The sequence below is a fragment of the Heptranchias perlo genome, chromosome 9 (genome assembly GCF_035084215.1).
Source record: "Heptranchias perlo isolate sHepPer1 chromosome 9, sHepPer1.hap1, whole genome shotgun sequence".
Taxonomy (NCBI): Eukaryota; Metazoa; Chordata; class Chondrichthyes; order Hexanchiformes; family Hexanchidae; genus Heptranchias; species Heptranchias perlo.
Genome location: NC_090333.1, coordinates 82,353,180 through 82,366,032, shown reverse-complemented (window position 1 = coordinate 82,366,032; position 12,853 = coordinate 82,353,180). Strand labels below are relative to the sequence as shown.

General features: G+C 45.0%; 1 protein-coding gene across 3 annotated transcripts in view; it reads right to left on the bottom strand.

Moving 5' to 3' along the window:
- Window positions 1-12,853, bottom strand: part of LOC137325566 (xenotropic and polytropic retrovirus receptor 1 homolog) — a 297,372-nt gene that overhangs the window by 84,402 nt on the left and 200,117 nt on the right. For all 3 annotated transcript variants that reach the window (XM_067990818.1, XM_067990820.1, XM_067990817.1), the window contains exons 8-9: window positions 6,503-6,684; window positions 4,077-4,256 (exon numbers count right to left, since the gene is read on the bottom strand). In XM_067990818.1, coding sequence (XP_067846919.1) covers window positions 4,077-4,256; window positions 6,503-6,684 — 362 coding nt within the window. The remainder of the gene's footprint in view (window positions 1-4,076; window positions 4,257-6,502; window positions 6,685-12,853) is intronic.

Genomic DNA, 12,853 nt, shown 5'->3' with positions numbered 1-12,853 from the left:
AAGGGGGAACAGGGGGAGAAAAAGAAGGGGAAACAGGGGGAGAAAAAGAAGGGGGAACAGGGGGAGAAAAAGAAGGGGGAGCAGGGGGAGAAAAAGAAGGGGGAGCAGGGGGAGAAAAAGAAGGGGGAGCAGGGGGAGAAAAAGAAGGGGGAGCAGGGGGGGGAACAGAGGGGAGAACATGGGAGGTTGGAGGGAGACAGTGGGGGACAGAGTGGTAGTGAAAGGAAAAGCAGGGTAGAGAGAGAAGTTTGAGAGAGGGATTTGAGTTGGAGAGAAAAAAGAGCGATGGATGGGGGTGGAAGAGAGGAAGGAAATGTGAGGGAATGGGAGAGGGAAACAAAAGGAGGGAAGGAGAGAGAAGAGAGAGATGGACGGAGAGGAGAATGCAAGAACAAGAAGCAAGGAAGGGAGTGGGAAAATATGAACGTGAGTGGAGGGTAGGAGAAGTGTGTGACAGGCAGGAACATGCACCAATCTCATTCCCGCCAACTCTCCCCACAACTCACACGGTTAAAAAATTCCCCATGTCTCCAGCATATACTGAAGCTTCAAATGCAGCTCCTGTCTTATTTCCTTAGGGTGCAGTATACCCTGTGGAGGACCTTGGTCTGCATTCAATTTTAATGCACATTACCTCAGGCAATTATAACTCCATTAAATTCAACACATTTCTAATAAGCTAAGAAAATTAAACAGGAAATTATGATTGCAAAGAATCCTTTTTATATGCAAAAAATGCATTAGATGGAACAATTTTGCATTTACAGTGTTGAAAATTTCCCCAGGGCAGCATAAACTCAGCCTCACCCTTTGATGCATGTCAAACATAACAGCACCACCAAAAAACACCCACATACAGTACAAAGCCCTGTTGTGTGCCATTAAAGTGGCCACTCACTGGGTCTAATGGCTGTGTCTGAGAAGCAGCAGTTATATCCAGGTACAGTTACTCTCCAGCTAATTTGGATTGGATTGTCGTGAAACTGGCTCCATAGCACACACTGTTGTGTAATTACGGCGAACAATTTCACTTCAAACCGCTTTTCCTTTTTAAAAATCCACTCCGTGTTACAATTTACTGTTCTGTGCAATCACTTTCATTTTAATCACTTGACGGCTACTGGACCATTATTATGGCAAGCAAAATTAATGCATTACAATTTTCCAGTACATTAAACAGAAGTGCATCTGGTCTTTGCGTGTCTGCACACTGTTTGTAGTGATCACTAACTCTGTTTTTTAACCTTCAAATTAGCAGATGCTGCTCTTCCTCAGAATGCAAGTACCTTCGAATCCCACTACATTTTAACTTCGAAGAAGCTGAATCTTCCACAAATGGTATAGGCAACATAAATTGCTCCATTTCTGGCAATTTACAAAATCTGACCCATTTTGTAATCCCTGTTGTGGTCGTGTTTGTGTTTGTGTTTGAGAGGATGAAAATCCCGTCTTGAACACATAACGCTGTTGACGTAGATTAGATCGGAGTCCACTCTGTTAGAAATACCAGCGAGAGCAGCACTTTGTCCTGGTTGGGTTCCGCAAGGTTTTGGGCACTTTCAAGTACTTCCCAATCCTTGCAACAAATTGATGTATTTAATTATCCACTTGCTCTTGTAGTTGAGGGCATTGCAGGGGGTTGGTTAGTGCTGACAAAGAATGTGAACTCCTGGTTGCTATTTCCTGATTTATTTTGTCTTCTGTCCTACTCTCTTTCAACTGGCACTATGGGAATTGGCCGTTCTTTTTTCTCGATAAAAAAAAAGTGCCCAAGAATCTGGGTAGCCTTGAAAAATCTAGTAGTTATACAAACTCTATCAGTTTTTCAATTCAGCGCATTTACTTGCCTAAACCTGAAGCTGATGGGCACAAGAGGAAAAAAACAGCAGTGAAATAATATGACTCTTTTAAATGAGTAGAGCACCCAAATACACTGTATGTACTCTAAAGACTATCAGTACAGCAAACGATGTAGAAACTGCACCTTTGGGAGCAACACAAAAAAGTAGGTTGAGTAAAAGGGTTTTTTACAAAAGGATGCTTTAGTATTTCTCTATTAGCAAGGGACTCATAAAAACAGCACATCAGTAGTTTTGCTATATAAGTGTTATAGTGAGATTAGATGCTTAATTTGATTAAGTGCCAAACTCTCCACCCTCCACTGCTCCCCCCCACACTCCCACAAAATAAACTGGCCGATTCTATTCTTGTTTGTGATAATAGAAACTGCCAACTTAGTTCCTTTGGAATAAAGCAACCTGTCTTTTTGTCTGGTAGCAGTAATTCTGAGTGAACTATGCAGCTTCCATTCTATAGATGCTGGCAACTCCAAGTACTGAAATTACAGCAGTGACAATTTGGCTGACTACTGCATGCACCCTACCTCTTTAATTTACCTGCAATTTTTTTGCGCTGATCAAACTAAGGGTTATTAGAACTGGCAACTGGATAATGTTCTGTCAAGTGTCACAACCAAGCACTCCCAGGTCAGGTACAGCTGCAGAGTAAAGGCCCCTCTATTCTGCGTCACAATGTTTCAAGACAGCCCCCTACTGTGCCGAGTGCCATTCTTCCATTTCCTGTGGGTTGCAGGTTTGCCAAATCATGGGCAGTTTTGTGCCGTGGTCCAGACCATGAACGTGGTGTTAATACTACAGTGTATCAGAATGCATTTAAAAAATGTTTTTCCCTTATTAGCCCTGGATCTTTTCCCCCTGTTTCTTTGCTTCTCCCAGGAGATCACATGCCTGTGGGGGCTGGACAGGAAGGGTCCAGTCATGATGCTCCAGGCATCATAAGTGTGGGGCAGGAATGATCAGAGATCAGCTGGTCTTTTCCTGCCCGTCGATTTGGTATGTTCGTAGTTAGAAAGTTCTTTGTTACTGGTACTCTGACAATCCACCACTAGATAAAACAAAGCATGTAATGACTGCCACTGCAAGCCGCAGTTCATTAGCCTGGCACTTTTCATCGTAAAGATATCTTTTGCAAACATGCAGAGTAATAAGCGTTTTTCTTTCTCTGACTGAACAACCCAGCAGGGAACAGATCTATGGCTTTTAATAATAAGCTCCAACACAGTTTTCGGAGAAATGCGTCTATTTAGACACGGAACTTCAGTGAATGACACAGCTCATTTAAATCAGCACTCAAATAAATATACAGGATACAATGAACATAATAAAAAGGATGGAAATTATATGTTAGGAGGGAAGCATGGCAAGTTTGATAAACCTATCTACGTTTTGAAATGATGTTTTGTTAAATGTCTCTTTCACAGTGACCAACTTTAACTTACAAACCATGTTTAGCTTAAGACAAAAGACAATTCTACTTTTACCACGTTCAGCATTAACTTGGTGGTTTTAAATAGATTATTCACAATTTGTACAAGGATCAAGCTGCAGAGATAATTCAGTAGTTTACTCCCACTTTATCCTTCCCCTCCCAATGACTCCCCTCACCCAGTCCTCCAAACTCCAGCTTATTTGAAGGAGCCAAACCTAATCTATAGATACTGGCTGGAGCTCGTTCCACAGCTCGTTAGGGCTTAAGGTGTCAACTGTGGCTCAGTGGGTAGCACACTCGCCTCCGAGTCAGAAGATTGTGGGTTCAAGTCCCACTCCAGTGACTTGAGCAAATAAGCTAGGCTGACACTCCAGTGCAGTACTGAGGGAGTGCTGCACTGTCGGAGATGCCTTCTTTCAGGTGAGATGTTAAACCGAGGCTCCGTCTGCCCTCTCAGGTGGAGGTAAAAGGTCCCACAGCACTATTTCGAAGAAGAGGGAAGTTCTCTCCGGTCTCCTGGTCAATATTTATCCCTCAACCAACATCATTAAAACAGGTTACCTGGTCATTATCTTGATGCTGTTTGTGGGACCTTGCTGTGCACAAATTGGCTGCCATGTTTCCTACGTTACAACAGTGACTACACTTCAAAAATTGGCTGTGAAGCACTTTGGGATGTCCTGAGGTTCTGAAAGGCGCTATATAAATGCAAGTCTTTCTTTCTAAAAAGATGTTAATTAAGATAAAAGTGTGGATAACAGTAGGGGGAAAAAAATCTCCTTACTTACCAGGAGCTTTAAGAGCCAGAACCTAGACTTGTAGTAGCAGGTTTTTGTGGGATTGATCAGAAACAGGAACATAAACCCATAAAGTATGAGAGGGTTGACCTGCATTGGAATTAAGTTGTATGACCCATACAAACTGATGAACAGGCTCAAGCCCCAAAGGACTCCTAGGAAGCCAGCAATCTGTAAAAAGATAGATGGTTTTATATATATTTTTTAATATCTATTTTATACACATATACATCCTTATACACCAATAGGACAACAGCCCCCCGCTAATGTACTTGAAAATATGATGCAATTAACATCGTGATCTAATCCACTATAATCCCATTGTGTATAGAGAATGGGTATTAGCAGGGCTGTGTGTGGAAAGGACTAGATAGTCATCATTAAAGCTCCAGGATAAGGGGACACGGATTCAAACTTAGATGAGAAAGGGTGAATATGTGGACTAGGCTATCCAGCGAAGCAGTGGAAGCGGAAGGTCTTATACATTTTAAGAGGGTGATGGATAAGTTTTTGACAGACAGAGCTACAGAAGGGTATCGGGGCAAAGTTAGGTAAGATGTCTGTGAAACTTTGGGACTGGCCCAATGGATGGAGATGGTCATTTCTGGTCCTGTACAGTTTTATGTTTCTAAAGAAATTGGGACATATCACGGGGTGGATTAGTTTAGGTACGTTACTGGTAACTATTGTCCCCTCCAGCTTGCTTGAATTTCTAATGGAATTGGGGAGGATGTTCCCAGAGCTTTCTATGAAATCGGCGCAAGAAATTTTCTCCCCCTCAAGTTTGTGCTTCTCCCAGGTGTTTGCATTATTAGCAGTTGGGTCAGGGTGGTGCACAGGATTGAACTGTTTAATAGGTAGGATAATCACTGATGGGCCTGACAGTCTTTTCATATGTCAAATTGTGGGTTCCTTTACAACATTTTGTAAAGGAACTCTCAATTTGACAAGAGGAAGTCTTATCAAATGAACCCTGATTAAGTGTTTCCTTGATTATGTTGCTCTGTGTTTATGATCATTGCGTGCAGTGAATCTTTTGAGCATACACATCATAATACAGGACTCTGAGCTTCAAGGTGCCTTCTAACTATCAGATTTAGTGAGAGTATAGGCTCTTAGTATGGGAGAGGTGGGATAGAATATTTCATTATTTTTGATCCTCAAGTTCTCTTCCCCCTCTGCTACCTGCATCTCCAGACCAAAAGGGTAATTAGCTCTCCCAAAAGTGGGATTTCACATGGTCACCTTGTGTTTACTATCCTTCTAATTTTTCTCTGGCCCTGTCCATTAACATTCTTCCAAGGTCCATTAACACTCTAAGTGGTCACAAGGAATTCCACTTGCATTGTAACACTGTGCCATGGCAGCAGGGGACACAGTTCCAAACCCCCACTTATCGAGTTGCTTATTTCCAAGCCATCCTCCGTAGCTGCAATGATCTCTGGGCCAAGTTCTTACGGTTGGAAGGTGCCAGGGTATATGGAGGTTCCCCAAGAAAAGGGAATGAGGACTGTAATCCTCACAGATCAAACTGAATTAAAACCCTGACTCACAGCAATTATGCCTGTTCCTTCCCTGTGCATCGAAGCCCTGGTCACCTGCCACATAGAATTCATGCAGGAGGGCTCTCAGATAGCCGGGGAAGAGAGTGATTCAGCTTAACATGGGAGTTAATATATCCTGCATTCCCAGTCAGTAAGGAGCCACATCCTGTTGGGGAATTGGGCTTTGGTGGCATTGGCAGAAGTGCAAGATTATAAAGGAGCCAAGCGAGATCACCACCCCCTTGGCTTGAGCCGCAGTTGCTGAATGCCTCCTTGGCAGTAGGACAAAACCAAACAGAGCTTGGGTAACTGCAACCCTCAAAATCATGAGTCAACTCAGTGGTCAGGTCAACCAGTGCTGCTGAATGCTGTTTCTTTTGAAGTGCCCATTGGGGATCTATGAAAGTATTACTTACAATGTTTGAAACTAATCCAGAAATAACCCATTTTGAATGATTGGAAAATTTTCCAAAAAAAAAATCACAAGAAAATGTGAAATTTTGAAAGGGACTACACAGGCTGAAAATGAAATAACCAACACAGACGGTACAAAGAGACTCAATATTAAGGTGCACATTTGAGGAAACATTTTCCACTGGAGAAAATTGAAACAGGAAAGAATGTGGATGGTTATTCGGGGCAGGCACAAACTCAAGTACCTAATAAAAGATATATAGTTATGATTAAATACAAAAAAGTGCAGTTAGATTCATCTGAAACATACAGATATGAAATAAGATTACTGTAAGCATTGTGATTATTGGCTTGGAGTACTGAGCATCAATGGAACTGAACTCCGCAAATGAAGAGATTAAGGAAACACCACACCACTGTGACGGAGAATACGCGTCAATCATATCTGGAGTGACGAACCTCAAAGAGATGCTGATGGGACAGATTGCTCCTGGGGTTGAGTTCAAAGATTAGCACGTGGTTCACTCCAGCCTGCCGCCAGCCATATGTGTTGATGCCGAGCAGAAAGAGGAACTCGATCAGAAGGAATCCACCACGGTAAATACGCACCAAGGGCCAAATGTTTCCCTCTTTTGATTTAGCTGGAAGATGGAGCAAACACTTGTTATAGCAGAAGAAAAGAGCTGCTGATAGACACCAACTACTCAACTGAACCACTTTTTTCACATTAAGCCACAAGGACCGGCTTGACTTTCATGTCTTCACGATCAACATTGACTATTTGTCAGCTGTAAATATATAAAATTAATTAGAAAAGTTTTTTAAAAAGACAATTTTCAAGTAATTTACACAATAAAAGATAAACCAGCAATCAAATAAGCCCAGTCCCTTAAGCGGCTCATTACAGTTTTGGAGGGGAAGAAATGAGAAACGGGATGCACCAAACCAGTAACTGACACATGCCTCTTAGTTCTCAGCTAATATTGGGCTTCATTCACTTGCTGGTGCTTGACATAAAGAAAGAACTAACTTGCATTTCTACAGCACCTTTCACGACCTCAGGACGTCCCAAAGCGCTTTACAGCCAATGAAGTACTTTTGAAGTTCAGTCTCTGTAGTAATGTAGGAAACGCAGCAGCCAATTTGCATACACCAAGATCACACAAACAGCGATGAGATAATGACCAGATAATCTGTTTTTTTTTTAAAATTGATTTTGGTTGAGGGACAAATACTGGCCAGGACACCAGGGAGAACTCCCCTGCTGTTCTTCGAATTGTGCCATGGAATCTTTTACACCCATCTGAGGGGGCAGATGGGGCCTCGGTTTAACGTCTCATCTGAAAGATGGCACCTGACAGTGTAACACTCCCTCAGTACTGCACTGAAGTGCCAGCCTGGATTATGTGCCACAGTGTCTGGATTGGGATATGAACCCACAACCCTTGGACTTAGCGGCGAGAGTGCTACCGCTGAGCCAAGGCCGACACCCAACATGGGAAAAACAAATTTTAAATAAGGCAGAAATGGCAGTTGCAGTGATCTGTGCAATAGAATTAGAAATGCATTTCAGTACCATGTTGTATTAGGACCTACCCTGTCTTTACTGTGCTGTGACTGTGTCCCTACGTGTGCCTACCATAAAACAACCTTTTCTAAACTGTCCCATAGGCCTTTGTTCTGACTAGTCTACTGCCTTAAAGATGTGCATCTCCAAACTTGCCTCTGTCCTATGCCATCTCTTTAGTCTCTCCAACTCCCTTCCTTCTCTTTTGAAATTTTCTGGTATTATTATCCCTCGGAAAGGTGCCATGCTACTGTCCCAATACCTGTGATTTCTAAAGCTCTGAAAGCTATTGTTAACTTTCAAATTATCCATCACCTTGGAAGTCCTGGTCTAACCAATGCTCACCACTATGGTTTCTGGCTTGGCCATACCACTGGTGATCTTTTTGTCTATGTTTATTCACTTCCGGACCTCTTCTCTCGAACACTTACTTGTCCTTGACTTTGACATCTACAAAACCTTTGACGGGGTCTGGCACCTTGAATTTCTAAATAAGTCACCACTGTAAGAGTGGAAGAGCTATAGTGGTAGGGGATTCTATCGTAAGGGGAACAGACAGGCGTTTCTGTGGCCGTAAACGTGACTCCAGGATGGTTTGTTGCCTCCCTGGTGCCAGGGTCATGGATGTCACTGAGCGGCTACAGGGCATTCTCAAGGGGGAGGGTGAGCAGGCAGAGGTCGTGGTCCACATTGGGACCAACGACATAGGTAGGAAGGGAGATGAGGTCCTGCATCAAGAATTTAGGGAGCTAGGTAGCAGATTAAAGAGCAGGACCTCAAAGGTTGTAATCTCTGGATTACTCCCAGTGCCACGGGCTAGTGAGTATAGAAATAGGAGGATAGAACAGATGAATGCGTGGCTAAAGAGTTGGTGCAGGAGGGAGGGTTTCAGTTTCCTGGATCACTGGGCCTGCTTCTGGGGAAGGTGGGACTTGTACAAGTCGGACGGGTTGCACCTGAACCAGAGCGGGACAAATATCCTTGCGGGGAGGTTTGCTAGCACTGTTGGGGGGGGGGGTTTAAACTAACTTGGCAGGGGGATGGGATACAGAGTGGAGCTACAATAGGGGGTGATGTGCAGCCATATATAGAGAAAAAAACAAGTCAGCTTGGAAGACAGGGCAAATATGTGAGGGCAAGGCTGGATGGCATCTATTTTAATGCAAGGAGTCTTGCGAATAAGGTGGATGAACTGAAGGTGTTGATAAACACATGGGAGTATGATATTGTTGCTGTCACAGAGACATGGTTGAGGGAGGGGCAAGACTGGCAGCTCAATATTCCAGGGTACAGAATCTTCAGGCGAGACAGAGGGGGAGGTATAAGAGGAGGGGGGGTCGCAATATTAATTAAAGAATCAATTACTGCCATAAGGAGGGATGATATATTAGCAGGTTCCTCTAATGAGGCCATATGGGTGGAGCTTAAAAACAAAAAGGGGGCAAGCACTTTGATGGGAGTGTACTATAGGCCCCCAAACAGTCAGGGGGAGATAGAGGAACAGATATGCAGGCAAATCTCAGAAAATTGTGCAAATAATAGGGTAATAATAGTGGGGGATTTCAACTTCCCCAATATTAACTGGGATACTCAGAGTGTAAAAGGCTTAGAGGGTACAAAATTCTTAACGTGCATCCAGGAGAGCTTTTTGAGCCAGCATGTAGAAAGTCCTACAAGAGAGGGGGCGGTACTGGACCTAATTCTAGGGAATGTGGCCGGCCAAGTGGAAGAAGTGCTAGTAGGTGAGCACTTTGGTGACAGTGACCATAATTCGGTGAGATTTAAGGTGGTCATGGAAAAGGACAGGGAGGGGCCGGAAATAAAGGTTCTAAATTGGGGGAAGGCCGATTTTAATAGGATAAGGCAGGATCTGGCCAAAATGGACTGGGATCAGCTGCTTGTAGGAAAATCCGCATCAGAGCAATGGGAGTCTTTCAGAAGGGAGATTTAGACCATACAATGGCAACATGTTCCCGTAAAGGTCAAGGGTGGTTCCAAGAACTCCAGGGAACCTTGGATGTCAGGGGATATACGAGAATGGATTAGGAAAAAAAGGAGGGCTTTTGGCAGATACAAAAGGCTAAAGACGGAGGAAACCCTAGAGGTGTACAAAAAGTGCAGGGGGATACTTAAAAAAGAAATTAGGAGATCAAGGAGGGGCTATGAAATAACACTGGCGAGCAAAATAAAGGAAAATCCTGAGATGTTTTATAAGTATATTAAGGGTATGAGGATGACTAGGGAAAAAATAGGGCCCATTAGGGACAAAAATGGCAATGTGCGTGTGGAGCCGGCAGATGTAGGAGGGGTTCTAAATGAATTTTTTGCATCTGTTTTCACGATGGAGAAGGACGATGTAGACATAGAAATACGGCAGGGGGACTGTGATATACTCGAACATATTAACATCGAGCGGGAGGAGGTATTGGCGGTTTTAGCAGGCCTAAAAATGGATAAATCCCCAGGCCCGGACGAAATGTATCCCAGGCTACTGTGTGAGGCAAAGGAGGAGATTGCGGGGGCTCTGACACATATATTCAGAACCTCTCTGGCCACAGGGGATGTGCCAGAGGACTGGAGAACCGCTAATGTAATACCATTATTCAAGAAGGGGAGTAGGGAAAAACCGGGGAACTACAGGCCAGTGAGCCTAACATCAGTGGTAGGAAAATTATTGGAAAAAATTCTGAAGGACAAAATTAGTCTCCACTTGGAGAAGCAAGGATTAATCAGGGATAGTCAACATGGCTTTGTCAAGGGAAGATCATGTCTGACTAATTTGATTGAATTTTTTGAGGGGGTGACTAGGCGTGTGGATGAGGGTAACGCAGTGGATGTGGTATACATGGATTTCAGTAAGGCCTTCGATAAAGTCCCCCACAGGAGACTGGTCAAGAAGGTACGAGCCCATGGAATCCAGGGTGCCTTGGCACTTTGGATACAAAACTGGCTTAGTGGCAGAAGGCAGAGGGTGATGGTCGAAGGTTGTTTTTGTGACTGGAAGCCTGTGGCCAGTGGGGTACCACAGGGATCGGTGCTGGGTCCCTTGCTGTTTGTGGTCTACATTAATGACTTGGATATGAATGTAAAAGGTATGATCAGTAAGTTCGCTGATGATACAAAGATTGGTAGGGTGGTAAATAGCGAGGAGGATAGCCTCAGTCTGCAGGACGATATAGATGGGTTGGTCAGATGGGCGGAACAGTGGCAAATGGAATTTAACCCGGAAAAGTGCGAGGTGATGCACTTTGGAGGGACTAACAAGGCAAGGGAATACACAATGAATGGGAGGACCCTAGGCAAGACAGAAGGTCAGAGGGATCTTGGTGTGCAAGTTCACAGATCCCTGAAGGCGGCGGAACAGGTAGATAAGGTGGTAAAGAAGGCATATGGGATACTTGCCTTTATTAGCCGAGGCATAGAATATAAGAGCAAGGAGGTTATGATGGAGCTGTATAAAACACTGGTTAGGCCACAGCTGGAGTACTGTGTGCAGTTCTGGTCGCCACACTACAGGAAGGATGTGATCGCTTTGGAGAGGGTGCAGAGGAGATTCACCAGGATGTTACCAGGGCTGGAGCGCTTCAGCTATGAAGAGAGACTGGGAAGATTGGGTTTGTTTTCCTTGGAGCAGAGGAGGCTGAGGGGGGACATGATCGAGGTATACAAAATTATGAGGGGCACAGATAGGATGGATACTAAGGAGCTTTTTCCCTTCGTTGAGGGTACTATAACAAGGGGACATAGATTCAAGGTAAAAGGCGGGAGGTTTAGAGGGGATTTGAGAAAGAACTTTTTCACCCAGAGGGTGGTTGGAGTCTGGAACTCACTGCCTGAAAGGATTGTGGAGGCAGGAACCCTCACAACATTCAAGAAGCATTTGGATGAGCACTTGAAATGCCATAGCATACAAGGCTACGGACCAAATGCTGGAATATGGGATTAGAGTAGACAGGGCTGATGGCCGGCGCGGACACGATGGGCCGAAGGGCCTCTATCCGTGCTGTATAACTCTATGACTCTATGATTCTCTATGTATGATTTGCTACCAAAGCCACGTTTATGGTGATCTAGTTATACCTCTCTCTACCTATGCTATAGTTGATGCTTCAGCCTCTGATTCTTTTTTTCCAGCACCTAAGGTTCAGTTCCTTCTCCATATCAATGGCCTCCTCCATCATCTCATCCTGCCATTGTTTTGGCGACGTATGTGCCCAAATTCATAAATTTCTTCACCTATTTCAGCTTACATAGGGCCTGATTTTAGCAGGCCTGCGGGTTTCCGGCGGGTTGGGTTTCGGGTGCGTGGCCTCCGCGCCCGGTGAAATTAGTGGGTTGCCCGCGCGATCGTAGCAGGCAATGCACTAATTGGAATCACTTACCTGCTCCTCCGGGGTCCGCGCTGCTGGTCCGCGCGTCGGGCGGGCTGCGCATGCGCAGTACGATCTGTCAGCTGGAGGCTCTCTAGTTAAAGGGGCAGTCCTCCACTGACAGATGCTGCAACCAATGGAACAAATTACAGCATGGAGCAGCCCAGGGGGAAGGCTGCTCCCAGTTTAATGATGCCTCACCCCAGGTATCATCAGATGGGGTGAGGAGGAGGGGGAGGACAGAGATCTTCCACCCGGCGGGCGGGAGGAAGCGGCCTGCCTCTGCCACCAAGAAGGCCTGGCTCGAGGTGGCAGAGGGGGTCACCTGCACCACCAACATATCACCCACCTACATACAGTGCAGGAGGCGCTCCAATGACCTCAGTAGGTCAGCCACAGTGAGAACACGTAGTCTTTCCCCTACACTCCGTCTGCCACAACACTGCCCCCACCCCACATCTCCTTTGGCACCGCCAACACTACTCTGTCACATCACCCCTCATACCCACTCAAACCCCATCCTCATCTTACCTGCACCTACTCACCTCGCCAGTACTCACCCGCCACTAACACGCAACCCAATCCTCATACAATCTCATGGCTCTATCCCATACTCACCCTCTCGTGCATCTCTCTCACGGCCAGCCTCACTCAACCTGCCGCCACCTGTGCTGCAGCCACAGGGCATGCATCGCATATGTGCAGTAGGCAGCGTAAGGCAAACGTGTCGTGAGCATGAAGGGGATGCACAAGGGTGTCTGAGGGTTTGCCATGGGTGTTACCTATATTGAATTTCAGAGCAACAAACATCACACATTATATTGGCACCACCACTGCCATGTCTCCGTGAATCCTGTCTGTTGTGTCCAATAA